The sequence below is a fragment of the Chrysochloris asiatica genome, unplaced genomic scaffold, assembly GCF_000296735.1.
Source record: "Chrysochloris asiatica unplaced genomic scaffold, ChrAsi1.0 scaffold00314, whole genome shotgun sequence".
In the NCBI taxonomy this organism is placed as follows: Eukaryota; Metazoa; Chordata; class Mammalia; order Afrosoricida; family Chrysochloridae; genus Chrysochloris; species Chrysochloris asiatica.
Window position 1 is genome coordinate 1,174,419 of NW_006408832.1, and position 15,115 is coordinate 1,189,533.

Here is a 15,115-nt window from a genome sequence, read left to right on the forward strand (position 1 = left end):
GGTCTTCCTTATTCACTGTCCAGCTTTCGCATGCATATGAGGTTATTGAAAATACCATGGCTTGGGTCAGGTGCACCTTAGTCCTCAAGCTGACACCTTTGCTCTTCAACACTTTAAAACGGTCTTGTGCAGCAGATTTGCCTAATGCAATACGTCATTTGATTTCTTGACTGCTGCTTCCGTGAGCATAGATAGTTGATCCAAGAAGAATGAAGTCCTTGACAACTTCAATCTTTTCTCCGCTGATAGAATGTTGTTTATTGGTCCAGTGGTGAGGATTTTTGTTTTCTTTTCATTGAGATGCAGTCCATACCGAAGGCTTTGACCTTCATCTGCCTCTCTAACCTCCCTAAATCCCAAACGGCCCCTCCTCTTTCCCGGGTCTTCTTGACCGGTGTTTTGGAAGATAGCAGGCTGCCCGTGGTGCAGACGGCCCTGCAGTGTGGGTTGGCCCAGCCCCTCAGATCGCCTCTCTGGCAAGTAAGTCCCAGAACAATGCTAGGTCCCATGGCTTCCATCATGTGCCAGAGGAGGCTCTTGTGTCCCAGGACTCGTGCTTGTTCCTTGTCATGAATAATCACTTGTGGAGAGACAGAGATCATGTCAGCACCTGGTCCTTCCCCCATCATCCACAGCGGGAGCCTTGGCAGCCTGTGTCCATTCATGTCTGTGTCTGTCATTTCAGACGCATGGATTCATATGACCTAATCCTTTAGACTAAAATCATCATTATTTATTTTCATCATGGCCAGTGGGTGCCCCCTCAAGCTGACCCCTAGGCCCGCACACTCTTTGAGCACATCTTTACTTTCCGTCAGCTGTGGTGGTGTGTTGGGTTAAGCATTTCAGTGCTAACTGAAAGGTGAGTGCGCCCACCCATACCTCCATGGGCGAACTGCGGGGCTGCTCTGGTTCAGTAGGGTCACTGTGGGTCAGAGTAGACCCAATGGCAGGGGTTTGCTTTTTGGTTTTGCCCGGGCTCTTGTCCTCTGCCTGCTGGGCTCTGGAGTTCGTCATTTCTCCAGAAAGCCCTGGTCCTGCCCGTGGGGCGGTATTGGGAAGCCATATTTGTACACCAGAGTCAGCAAGTACCCTGTGGATGCTCTCTCTGGACACGCCGCGCCCTGTATCTGTACACACTGAGACTGCGCACCCAGAGCTCTGCTCCAAGCCAGCAAGAACAGCAGCTCCCACCACCTGCCCACCCTCCCTCCCACTCAGACCCCTGACCTGTGCTATGGACATTGATCTGCACAGTCTCTAAGGAAACCCTGTCAAAGACAAACGAACACGGCACTCTCTAGGTTTATAATGATGTAAACATCAGGTGGGTGACTGAATCCCCAGTCAGGGAACGTCTCGGAAGCGAGTGTGCCTCCGAGTAGCTTCATGTGTGTACTTCGATTACAGATGTGGCATGAAGCGTTTGTCTCTTCAATTTCAGGGCACCACCAAAATCAATACTTTTAACTGGTCCAAAGTCCGTAAGCTGAGCTTCAAAAGGAAAAGATTTCTTATTAAACTCCACCCAGAGGTCCATGTAAGTATTCTTGTGAGCACTTTTTAAATGGTAAGGAATTTATCCTGCTGTAGTATTGAGTTTGAATCACTTCATAAATTGTTTCGGCATAAGGCAAATAAGAATTTGAAGGACAGGATTTGGAATTTGGACCTGGGAGGCGCATCAGACACCCCAGAGTGTGGACTCAGGAAGTCTGGGAGGGGTGGCTTGTCTGACAAGTCCCTCATTGGGTGTGCTGAGAGCTACTGGCTTAGTGGTTTTCTGGGCATCAAAGCTGGGGGAAGTGTTTCAGCATGGGCCAGAGCCTTGGAGCGGGTCATCGTGGACGCTCCTTCCAGAACTGAGAATGGTCTTCTCTTCTCACATGTCTTTCACTAAGAAACCAACCTCTAGTAGCCCTAAGGAAATGAATATAGTGACATAACGGTTACACCCTCAGCTACTAACCAGAAAGTCAAGCGCTTCAAACTGCCCCTTGCTCTTTGGGAGAAAGATGAGGCTCTCTGCTCCCATAAAGATTTGCAGTTTTAGAGACCCTCCACAGGGTCACCATATTTCAAAACAGACTCTATGGCAGTCAGTAGTCCCTGAGTGGCAAAAGTGATTAAGACTGCTGGTTAGAACCCACCCAGAGGTACCTTGGAACAACAAGCCAGCCCTAATTAATTACATGTGAACTTACTGAAACCAGGAGAAATGGAAAAGGAAACGTTCCCGAGTCTGATGGTTGGGGACACCCAGTACTTAGATCTGTTCAGAGATTCATATCGTTACAAGATAGAGAAACTGACGTTTACCAGAGGGCTGTGCAGTGTCAGCCTCGGGCCTGGAGATTTTAACCTCAAAACTGTTCTGCAGAAGAGCTTTTCCGGCCCCAGATGCAGGACGCCTGCCCAGAAAGACTCTGTTAAACACAGGGTCATGTGCTAAACTTACAGGTGCCTGCTACTGGCAGACGGCAGCCTGAAAGTGTGGCTTAATGGTTCTTTATTCAACTTTTGATTTTGGAATTTTGTTGTCTGAACTATTTGCTGCCTTGACCTTCTCTTGTCTGTACTTTAGACTTGAATTAGTTATTAGACGTTTGTGCTTTGTCTCTAGGGTCCTTACCAGGATACATTAGAGTTTCTCTTGGGCAGTAGAGATGAATGTAAGAGTTTCTGGAAGATTTGTGTGGAGTATCACACCTTTTTCAGACTTTTTGATCAACCTAAGCCAAAAGCTAAAGCTGTCTTCTTCAGTCGTGGCTCCTCCTTCAGATACAGGTAGGCTCTGGGACTGTCACTGGTATGGGAAGTGGAGAGAAGGTGCTCTCAGGTTAGGAAAGAGAGAGTTGTAAAGTGTCTGTCATGTGGCTGTTGTAAAAGGTAAAAACTCGAGAAACCTATTAAACAGGCTTCCTAAAGCCTCACCTACACTTGCCAAATTGATTATGCATATTCAAAGTCTAGGGAAATAAGTTTGTATACAGAGTACTCGTGTGGAACTGTGGTTCAAATCCACCAGCCACTCCTCAGAAACCCTACACAGGGTCACTGTGAGTTGGAACCGATTAGATAGCACTTAACAACACGACAAGGCATTTATACAAGGGGCTTCGACAAAAATCCATTATCATTTTATTCAGCTTTCCTAGGAACTTTCTGAAGCTCCTTCCGTGTGTGTGTGTGTGTGTGTGTGTGTGTGTTTATGAGATGGTTTTTTTCATTCTCTTGAATGTAAACAATGAATGCTGGGGTCACTTGTAATAGCTTTTTGACAAATCTGAGCCTTTATCCACAGTGGCAGAACTCAGAAGCAGCTAGTAGATTATGTTAGAGACAGTGGGATGAAGAAAATGCCATATGAAAGGTAAGCTTTGTGGCTTTCTGATATAAATTGTATGTTTTAAAAGTGATTGTTTTCAATATTTTGAACCTTGGCTTGAATAAACGTCATTTCAAATATCTAAGTTTGTATTTTGACACTTAAGTTGTATATTTAGTCTTTAAAGAGAATAGATTCATCACATCTTTGCAGATACAACCTGTTCGTCTCTAGAAATCTGTCTAGTCAGCAGTGTAGCAAACTTTTCATCTGAGAACGTCTTGTACGCTGTTTCCCGGTGGCTCAAGGTAGTTAGGACATTGCAGCTTGTCTGGGGTCCGTGTTGATTTGACTGTATTTTTCCATTTTCTCTCTACTTCCCATTAGATAGCAGCATACTGGGTCACTAGTGTTTTAGCGCATTTGTGCATGTGTCGGTGGGTTTTCTTAGGCTGGTTGTCGGGAGGAGGACCTGGTTGCTCATGACTTGTCCCCTCTTTTGCAGAAGGTACAGCAAGATGCGGATGTGTGTCCGGACTCTGACTACAGATGCGCCCAGGCAGGTCAGACACAAAGTCGGTGTGGTGTCTGCTCACCAGGCCGTGACCACCTTTGTTAGCGGTGGACTGTCTTCCTTAATCTCCTTTCCATTCTTCTGTTGAATAGGTGGCGTAGAGTTTGCCTTTTCACATTTTCTAAAGCCACCTATACTCTTTTGAAAAACAATATGGCGGTGTGGTCGGAAACCAAGCCCCGTGCTGTTGAGTTGGTTCCGGCCCTCAGTGACCCAGCAGGACAGAGCAGGACTGTCCAGGGGCCTCCCAGGCTATTAGCCAGGCACTTCATGATTTGCTTTCAAAACAAAACCAAGGAAAACTTTTGCCACTGAGTCAGTTCTAACTCATGGAGAGTCTCCCAGGCAGGGGTCTGTCTGGGACCCACCTCGACAGGGAAGTTTGGTTCACGAAGTAGGGAGATCTGGCGGCGAAAGAGATAGAGAAAGAATATACACAAAGACCCGACGAGAGAGACAAAGAGACACTCCGAAACCAGAGTGGATGCAAAACTGGCAGGCAGACCCTGGATTGCAGGCATCACGGCCCCTGCAGGCAGTAATGCACGCAGGTTTCAATCTGCGTCCGTCTTTTATTTCAGGGAGGGATTTTACACAAAGGAAGAAGGGGATTATTAAGACAGGGTACAGAAATGAAATGTGATTAATCGTTCAAAACAGGACACAATGATTTACAGGAACAAATTCTAAAATACACATCGCAAATTGTCTTAATAATCTAACATCCTTAATTTTCCAAAAATTCAAGCAAATTGTTATAAATTACTTTTTAGGCTCAAATCCTAGGGCAGTAACTCGAGGTTTCTCAAGGCTAATTAACATTCTATAGCACTTAATCTCGAATGGGTAAAGGTGAAAAAGGATTTAAACGGTCTGAAGAGAGTCAAGCTGTTTCAGCTACCTGGCTTAGGCTTTCAGGAAGAAGAAGGACCTCTAGGTTAATGGTTTACACCTGGGAACAGTTTGAGGAGGCTGTCACTATTATTCCTTGAACAATACTCTGGAATTCGCCAATCTACTTTGAGTGAATTCCTTGGGCGGATTGTCTCCAGAGCCTCTTTGCGGAATCCCAGCAAACCTGCCTTTGGAACTTTTACGGCCTCGGCTTTAGAAGAGGTTTTTGTGTTAATATTTGTCCATGGGTATCCAGGGCTCATGTATTAAGTTAATATCAAACATAACTGAATAATTTGATAAAGAACAGTTTGGACATGCTTGCCAGGTGGCCAGAGTTTGTTCCTCAGAGAGATTTGTTCCCAGGACCCTACGCACTGCCAACACAGTGGAGACATTAAGAGAGGCACATAAGAAACCATTTTCTCAGAAGCTACAATTACTGGAGTTAGAAGCATAGAATGCCTAATAAGACCGAAGAAAATTATACAGAGGTAGCCCACCAGTGAGTTAATAAAAGCCTATGAACCCGGGACGTCAGGAGGTCACTTCCTTGGCCCTCAGGGTCCCTGGCTAGCAATCCTGAGTGGGGCCTTCGTGTGGGATTTTCATCCATGACACAGGGCCTCAGCATCTCAGTGCTTGCGGTCCCCAACAGGGGTTTTTATAGGGGCTGACAGTCATCTCGTTCTCCAGAGCAGCTTGTGGGTCTTAACATTGTCACTGGAGCCCTAACATCAGTCATACCTTGTAGTGTAGCAGTTGTGTTCAGAAGGGAGTCCTGAACACAGAGGAGCTCTGTACCCTGGCATATGCATCACAGTGTTACTTGTGATGCTGCAAACCCTGAATAGTCACCTTGGGGGCTGCACTGGGGCCTGTCCACTCGATGGACTGTGATCAAGTCTTCCATTCTGCTGGGGCAAGGCTGTTGAGGGCTGCTGGGAAATACACTTGTCTCAGGAGGTCAAAGCAGCAGGTCAGGGAGCAGCCTTAGGTGTTATGGTACTTAGAAGACAGGAGTAAATGCCAGCCTGCCAGCCTCGTCTCTGAGGGTTAGGGTCACGGGTGATTATTAGCTTTCCTTTTGAGCTTGTCATATTTTCTACAGTGAGCACATACTACTTTAGATTTCCCGGAAAAGAGCTAAGTGAACACTGCTTTTATAAAAAACGGAGATGATATTCAATGTTCATAGGAGAGGTGCTCACTTAGCTAAGCTGTGTCCACTTTGTGGAATTCTCAGTAAGCATAAAAGATGTAGCTTAGAAAGAATGTGTAGTAGCTGGGGAGTTCTTACTATTGTGTGAAGAGTGAACAGCAGGAACACATTTCTATGTGGAATGATAACAACTATACTCAAACAATGGTGCACACACAGACAGTTCACAGAAGAGTATCTGGCAGGAATGTACCAGCATGTTGTGGCTGCAACTCGCTGGCACTAGAATGGCATGCAGGTGACTGTGTCCACTCCAGATGCCCACTCCTCGGCTCTTGTCGCTGACCAGCCACCACATGCAGACCTGTTCGCACAGAGCCCGCCCCAGACTACACAGCTGTGAGCTATCGCTGGCCTCGCCTCTTGTCCTGCTCCCTGCTCCCTGCCATTGCTGTTTTGACCTGTTTTCTGTCGTAGATTTTCCAAAAGCTGTACTTGTGCCTCGCCATTGTGTTCATTTGTTAACTGGGATTTGTAAATGCAATAGTCCTGCCTCCATGGCTACGTGTCCCACGTAGGAATTCCTTGTTATGTCAGTTAAAATGAAAACCTGTGATTTTGATCATTCCCTCCAGAGTTCAGTTTTGATGGCTAAGTCGGAACCTTCTAGGGTTCCGTGTAAACTCTCAGTTCTCGGTGACTGCGCTGTAAAGCCACGAGAGAACCGTGAGGAAGGGCACGAGAACAGACTGCCCCTAGACTGTCTCTACCAGGCTGCTCCCTCCCCAGGGTGTTGTGGGGCTGACGCACAAGGCACCAGGGAGTCTGTCTGTCTGATGCTTCTCAGAACCCACTTTCACTCACGCTAAGTGCACTGACCCTGGCACCCTGACTGTACCATAGGACCGAGAGTGGACTCGCCAGGGTTGCAAACAGACAGCTGGGTGGACTGTGGGCAGCCCTTCCACTCACAAACCGAAGTCTGCTCAGATGCCCTTTCTGGTGGAAGCTGTGGTGGAAATGTGCGGGTAGGACCGCACTGCTTTGCAAGTTTCTCACAGTCATTTGTCATTTCTCTCTCCTTTATCTTGACCCCACAGAGCACCTCATTCACCGAGGGCATGAGGACTCCTGTCTCCCTGTCTTCAGCAAATGCCTTCTTCTGTTCAGTGCCTCCCTCCCCGGTGTCCCCACCTGACCTCACCGAGCTGAAGGACAACAGCTGTGCCCTTATGGAGCCCCACGTGCTCCTCACCAAGACTACGGCTGTGGACAGGAGCGGAGGCACCCTGGCCGGAAGTCCTGACCCAGCCTGGCCCCTCGGCTCCCCAGACTCCCAGGCCTGCCCAGGTGCTAGCTTCTGTCCCACTGGGGCAGTGGGGCCCGGGAGGGCGACCTCAGAGCCAGGCGCAGGGAAGGCGGGCAGGGAGCGTGTTGAGGACAGCCTCTTTAATGGGGAGACCCGGCACGGCTGGCCAGGCGGTCCGGGGAGCCCTCTTTTCACATTGACAAGCCCCCCACTTCAGGTGTCTGAGGAGTTCATAGATGATGACCCGGCAGAGATCTGCTTCTTTGCAGGAGGCTCTGAGGCGTTTTCCTGCCCATATGGCTCACTAGCTCTGCAGGATGCCCAGGGACCTGCCCTGCCTCCAGTGCCCCCGACTTGGTACGACGCAGTCCCACACACACACACGGGGTCCCTGCAGTCCAGCCCAGACAGGTACTCCACCGAAGCAGTTGACATGGATGTGGACGACGAGTTTGAGTTTGAGCAAGAAGAAGGTTGCCACGGCGGTGATGCACGCCCCTCAGACACCTGCGAGCTGTTTGAGGTGAAGGCCCAGGCCAGCCTCATGCAGCGCCTGCTGAGCGCCTCAGAGACGAGCTCACTGCGCAACAACCGGTCTGAGAGCAGCTCGCTCAGCAACGTGCCGCTGACCGCAGTGCTGGCCAGCCAGTCTGGGGCCAGCTCCCTGGTGAACTTTCCCGCCTGCTCGGTCCGTTCCGAGTGTAGCTCGGCCTTCCAGTTCTCAGACATCCTGGACCAGCTGGAACAACTTAGCTACCCGCCCACGGGCACCGAAGCCTCCAGCAGCTCGGACACAGACTCGTGGGACTCAGAGACTGAGGCGCCCCTGGATGCCAACCTGTTCTTCAACAACCCTTTTGCACAGGCCCCTGGAGAGAGGTTCACCTTGGATCTGCAGAATAATTTAAATCTGGTGACTTCGGAGGAGCCCAGTGATAAGAGCCCCTCCTGAGCACGTCCCACCCCCAGGAGCCTCAGCCTCCACCTTCCGTGACCACCCTGTGTGGGTGCGAGCCCAGCACCTCTTTTCCAATCCCCTGACTCATGATTCGAAAACCTTCACTATGGATGACGTCAGCAGCTCTGATCAAGCTGGAAATAGGGATTCCCGGGGCTGATTAACTAGTTTCTGTCGCTTTCCTTTCCGGGCATCTACTTGGATTCCAGTGAGAATCAGGGCTGAGCTCCTGGGATCTGTGGCTGAAGCCTCGTGTGCTGCTCTGTAAGATGGGGTGCCCGCTCACAGCCTCGGCACCACAGAACCTGGCTGTGGAGCCTGGCCTTGGAGAGGTGCTGGCTGACAACGTACCCGGGCACAGTGGAGGGACGGAGCCTGACTCCCAGGCCTGCTCCTGGGGTGGAGTGTGAGCTAGGATGCTTCCCTCGGGATACCCGAGGTTTTTCTCCCGAGGGTCAGGGCTTTCTGTCAGACACCAGCCGGCAGCCCCTGCTCATGGCGCACCACGTGTAGAACCTTCCAGCATTTTCAGTGACTGATTTCTCAGTAATAGATCCCCAGGCCTATTAGTAATAGATCTTCAGCACACCTCTGGGTGAGCTTGAGCCTCTAACTTCAGTGAGCAGCTGAGCACGTTCACCATGTGCGCCCTGGCTTTGGTGAGGGTGTAGGCGGGCGGCTGTAATATGAGTCTGGCCGACATTCGTAGTTGTTCCGTCTACGGCAACAGGGATTCCAGTGGGGCTGAACCGCGGGGACAGTGGTACAGTCCACAGCCTCAGGTCAGCCCACGGAGCGAGCAGCTGCACCTGACCCACTGCTGGACGTCAGCCTCAGAGCCCTGACCTAGGAGCCAGGCCACTACGCGGCCGGCACCTCCCAGAGGCCCGGCAGGTGCTGCTGAGGTTTGGTGGTCTCCATTCGTTTCTGGTGCTTGTCTTGTAAAGCAGTCCAATGCTTACAGGTACATGTTTTTCCTGGTGCTCTGTGGCAATGCCAATATCAGCTCCTGTTCCGTGCTTGAGGAGCGTCGGCTCTTTACCCACATTGACCAGACGCAGTCACCAGGGAGCCTTGGAGCTGCCCTAGACATCTTGCAAACCCTGGCGGTCAGTTCTTTCCTCACTGGTGGTGGTGGTCGGATTCCAGCAGGAGTCTGGGGTCCGGGTGCTGACCCCGTGTTGTAGCATGACCGGTCACAGAGCAGGTGGTCACTGCTGGCCCGCTGATGGTAGGAACCCCTGTCTGCCCAGCCCCCAGCACGTGCCGCAGGCCTCACCGTGAGTGCTCTCAGTGCAGGGCCGTGCAGCTTCAGGAATAGGGTCTGCTCTGGGAGGCGGAGCCCAGGGCCGAAGGCAGCAATGCCCTCACTTCCTGTCGGATCGCTTGGTGTTTAAATGAAGCCTCGTTTTGTGGAGATGATTGTCTGCTTTTGAGTTAGTAAGTTTTCAAAATACACACAAGTAGATAGAGGGGTGTCTGAAGGCTGCCTCTCCTGCCCGTCCTGTGATCAGGGTTCTCCACACAAAGGTCACTGTTGGTGTCCTCTAATGCTGGCAGTACATCCGCACGCCCCCAGCTGTCTTTGAGCATTTAGAAGTCTCCCCTGCCCCGCGCACACACATCCCACCCTACACATGCACTTACACGCACACGAGTGCACTTTTGTAACCTAGAGGTCTTGTCAGAGGGACTGTCCACGGTTCTGGGCCTCACCTGCTGGCCACTGCGTCTTTCACCTGTGCCTTGGCCGTCATGCAGCAGGGCAGGGGCTTTGTCCACACACACTCCCTAGGACTGCACAGCTAGAACACGTCCCGGCGATGCAGGGGACATACACAGAGTCACATTCAACTCTTGGCACCATCTGAAGCGATTGTGAGAGGCTTCCCTTGTTCGGAATGTTGATAATGTTCTTCAGCGCTCCAACTTTTCCTTCACAAGAAAACAACGTGTTAAAAAGGCAGCGTATGACCTCTTGATTTGCTGCCTGTGGACCTGTCACCATGGGGTTGCTGTAGCCCCTTCAGGTGTGTTAGGGCTATCTGATTACAGCCGTGCGTCCCACAGTGACGTAGCTCTGTTCCTGAATGCACAGGACCTCTGGTGAGTACCTGACCCCCCCCCCCCCAGGAGCTCTACAGGTGGGACACAGGGCCTCGAACCCCAGCCTGGCTGCTCCTGGGTTTGCCTGTCACTGCCCATCATGAGCGTCCCTTCACAGTGCACTCCCGGCGCTCCTGGACACAGAATGCCCCTGAGCACCTGGGGAAAGCTGGCTGCAGGCTGTTACTCACCTAGGCTGCTCTGTGAATCCCTGCTTTTATCTGGAGCAGACCTGGTGGGATAGGAGGTTCTTTGAGGGGTTTGTCCTTTATTGCTTCATGTAGCCTGGTTTGTTGATGCAGGTGGACAGGTGTGTAGGTGCAGGTAGATGGCACGGAAACTGCTATGGTTCCCTTGCAGCCTGAGACTAAGTGCAGCTTTCCCATTAAGTCCAGCACAAACGCTACCGTCTGCTCTGTGTATTGATTTGTATTTGGTGCCAAGTCTAGTTTTGTGTCTTAAGTTTCTGAAGTCCAGGTGTTTTGTATCAGCCGGTGTATGAATACTTAAAAGCCTGACAGCACCTAACCTCTGTAAGCGCGGCTACTGTGCTTTCTAACCCTGAGACATTGACACGTGCCTTTCTAATGAAGCTGGATAATTCCAAGAATGGAGATGAGGGGGCCCTTCTTCAGTCCCTGTCTCTCGTGACCCAGGATGGGCACACAGACACAAGTTCAGGACCAGGGAGCTCCAGTCTATTGGATGAGTCATTGGCAAGGACGAACACATGATGTGTGGTAGTTTCTAAGGCCAGCTCCAAGTCACACCATGGTCACGCAGTACAGACCTGTGTCCCTGTGATGCCAGGAAACGTGTCCAGCTCCCGGAACGCTGCTCCAGGGAAGGCAGAGAGGAGCTGAGAGCTCCGTGTGCCGTCACCCTGCGCTGGTCACAGACGGCCGGTGGGGAGACTCGGACTCGGCGGGCTCCTCTCCAGCCGTGCCTCCGCCCGGGGAGTGAGTGAGTAAGCCGGTTTCCTTGTGCATCTGCATGTGGCCACGCTTCCAGGGCTGTGGTACTTACAATGTTTGTTCACTGTGGAAATGACCATTATAAATCTGCAGAGATGTACTAATTCAGAGTTTTAAAATTGCTTATTCAATAAAGTAAGGAATTGTTTACTATGAATGAAAGAATGAGCCTTTGAGCTTCCTTTCCCTCTACTTGTTTCTGGTCCTGATTTAAACAAGGTAACTCCAGCTATTAAACAAGCTCCCAGAGCAACTGCACCGTCCCTGTGTGTCCACGGCCACACCCTGCCCTGCGTGGGGGTCAGCTCACCAGTAGGCCTTCTGACCTGAGCCCTGATGTGAGGGGGCTGTGTGGAAAGCCGGGACAGGCGCTGCACTTGTGTGGTCAGCCTCGCCCTGTGTGGCCAGGATGGGCCTCTCTGGTGTGGCCCACATAGCCGGGCATGCCGTGGATGGACTCGGTGGCCCGCGTGGGTGGGCTCAGTTGGCTTTCCAAGCAGTCCTGTGGGAGGAACCAGCAGCGCCCCCTCTTGGAGCAGTGACCAGCAAACAGGGCTGTAGAGTGAGCATCTAGGTGCGGGAGCACAGTCTAGCCGTGTGAAGACAGAAAGGGATGGGCAGTGAGTGGACCCTCCCCTTCCTGGTCTCAGGCTGCACTGAGCCCTGCCTTCACACTGAGGAGACATGCAGGGCCAGTCTTGATCCCCAGGAACTGCGCTAAAGAATCTTTCTTAGATCCGTGTTTCCAGGTTCAAAGTCTTGATGTTTCTGAGCATGCGTGTCAGGGTTTCTCACCTAGTACAGGCCACCTTACTGACTCAACTGGTGTGTGTGTGGCCTTGCCTCTGTCACACCACTCTTGCTGGAGATCCCTAAGTCAGACAGTGCTTACCTACAACAGGAGAGTCAGGCAGGGCTGTGAGACCCCACACACTAGGCAGATAGCTCAGACCAGCAGTGCTGGGATCCTAACAAGGACCTGGTCTCGTTTATTTAGAACAAAAGGAAAGAAAGACTCGGAAACATAGTCTGTCTGAACAGTGAGTGTGCCTGCGTAGTCACTGTGGACAGGTACTAGGTGTCACTGCGCTGTAGCCATGTGTACGCCCGTAAGAACACAGCCAGTTAGTGACCACTGTTGTACTGCTGTTCCTGAGCTCTTAGTCCAGAAGCCTGCCATGCTGTGTGCTGACCGTCCATCTCACATTCCCCGACTCCTCTGGGCAACTCTGCCACTTGCCTCTTGGGTGGCCTTTCACCTCTTATTCAAAGTTCAACTTCAATCTTGAAGCCATAAGTTCTTTCTCCACTGTTGGAAAGGTCTTTGTGCAAGTTATTCATCAGAAGTGTAAAGGCACCAAATCTAGCTGAGTCTAGATGTCAGATCACTGTCATTGCCTCGTGAGAGCTGGAAAACCGACCTCCTGCAAGAAGGGAGAAGGTGAAAGCAGCTGGTCCAGACTGCTCTCCAGACAAGACCTTGGCCACATGGCCACAGGCAGCGAGTTAGCGGGAGGAGTTTCCGGTGAGCAGGGTTTGAGGACAGTCATTGGCCTGAAAACCTCTTCCCATGGATGAGTCACTTGATCATCAAGGATCTGTGTTTTCGGAACTTGAAGTTGTCATTGTGGTTGTGATGTACCATGGAGTTGGTTCTGACTCATAGCGACCCTGTACGGGGTTTCCGAGGCTATAAATCTTTACAGGAGCAGAAAGCCTCATCTTTCCCCTGTGGAGCAACTGGTAGTTTCAAACTGCTGACCTTATGTTTGCAGACTGATTCATAATCACAACGCTACCAGAGCTCCTTGCTGACAGATTTAAAAGAAAGGAAATGTTTGGTGGTAGTGTGTGGTACTTTTTACTCTGCTCACTAAATGGTGAGTTGGCAATAATTTGCAAAGTACAAGGGGTCTTCAGAAAGTCTGTTGAAAAAGGGAATTCAAAGATAGGATGTAAAAATAAACATAAAAGCTTATTTCTCAACGTCAGCGCTATCAAGATCAAGACCCTTTTGTAAGTGCTAAGAGCAGCAGACATGTAGTCCATCCCTGAAGAACAGAGGCTCCTGGGAATGTAACCATGGAAACACAGTCTCTTAACATTACATAGTGAAGACAAATGGGTGCCCTTTAAAGAGTTTTTAAGATTTAAAAAGAAGGAGCCAAATCCAAAGGAAGCCTAATGACTTTCTATAGAAATCCACTCAAAATTGCCCTTGTTTGATGAGAGGGATGAGCAGGAGCTGTGTCAGTGAAGGATTCTAATGCTTTGGCCAACTTTCTCAAAACGTTCATAATAAGCCCACATGATCATTCTTGGGCCTTCCAGAAATGTCAACAACCAAAATGCATTGAGCAACCCAAAAACCTACGGGTGGGACTTTTGCTCTTAGCCAGTCTGTTTGAGCTTTCAGTGGACCACGTCCACTCTTGGAACGGCTACCCTTCAGAGTTACTTCTTTGTTGGACTTTGTCTTTAGAATCATACTGGAAAAGCCACATTTCATCTCCTGTTACCTTTCTTCCAAGAAATGCCTCCAGCTCTGAATCCCACATTTTAGAATTTCCATTGAAAGCTCTTGTGCGTCCACTTAGCAGAGAGTTTGCCCGAGTCTAACTTTTCAGTCAGAATCCTGTTGGATGATCCTCTGAGATGTCTACGGTGTTGGCTGTAGGTTCTGCTCTTGAGGGCCAGCCAGTCCTCTTCAGTTAGGGCCCAAGCAAAATCAGTTTTTTCTCTTAAGTCGATGTGGGTGGTCTGCCACTGTGGGCGTCATCTTCAGCATCGTTCTCATCCCTGTGTCTTCGGGGCATTGTCCACGACCTTTTCATAAAGCATCAATGAGTTCACCAGTCTTCACCCAAGCTTCACCTTAAATTTCATGGTTGTTCTTGCTTCAAGTTTAGCAGAATTCACGTTGCTCCAATAAGGGCTTTTTTTTCAAACTAATGTCTTGTTGATGATGATGATGATGTTGTGTGCCGTGGAGTCGGTTCCAACCCATAGCGACCCTGCACAGGGTTTCTGAGGCTATAAATCTTTACGGGAATAGAAAACCTCATCTTTCTCCCGCGGAGCAGCTGGTAGTTTCAAACTGCTGTGAGGTTAGCAACCCAATGATTCGTAACCACTACGCTACCAGAGCTCCAGATATCTTAGCACCTCAAAATAGATTCTGATCAGATATGTTGTAACAAGTTGTTGTTAAGTGCTGTTGAGTCTGTTCTGACTCATAGTGACGCTGCATAGGGTTTCTAAGGAGACACTGGTGGGTTTGAACTGCCGGCCTTTGGCTTTAAACTGACCTTTTGGTCCGGTGCTTATCCTACAGCAGTACAAGTTTATTCTAATGCAAAAAAAAAAAAAAACTTTTAAGCCTTCCCTACTTCTTTCATAGTATACATTTTCCATGCTCTTTTTGCCCAAAGAATCTTTCAATAGCGAAAGTCGAGACTTGAATTTTTTCTTCAGTTCTCCCAACTTGAGAAATGCTGAGCGTGTTCTTCCTTTTTGGTTTTCTAGTTCCAAATCTTTGCATATTTTATTATAGTACCTGATTTTATCTTCTCGAGCTAATCTTTGAAATTTTCTGTTCAGCTCTTGAGCTTCCTCAATTCTTCTATTTGCTTTAGCTTCTCTATGCTGGAGAGCAAGTTTCCTCCTCTGACATCCATTTTGACCTTTTCCTTCTTTCTTGTCTACTTAATACTTTTTGCTCTCTTCATGTATGATGTTCTTGGTGTCATCCCATAACTCTTCTGGTCTTCAGTCTTTAGTTTTTAATGCATCAAATCTGTTCTTCAGATG

The 15,115-nt window shown here is 49.7% G+C and overlaps 1 protein-coding gene across 1 annotated transcript in view; it reads left to right on the plus strand.

The window, feature by feature from the left end:
• The window catches only part of FARP2 (FERM, RhoGEF and pleckstrin domain protein 2), a 74,016-nt gene that overhangs the window by 44,439 nt on the left and 14,462 nt on the right, over nt 1-15,115 (plus strand). The window contains exons 8-12 of the mRNA XM_006875233.1: nt 1,445-1,540; nt 2,624-2,787; nt 3,305-3,373; nt 3,834-3,891; nt 7,059-7,308. Coding sequence (XP_006875295.1) covers nt 1,445-1,540; nt 2,624-2,787; nt 3,305-3,373; nt 3,834-3,891; nt 7,059-7,308 — 637 coding nt within the window. The remainder of the gene's footprint in view (nt 1-1,444; nt 1,541-2,623; nt 2,788-3,304; nt 3,374-3,833; nt 3,892-7,058; nt 7,309-15,115) is intronic.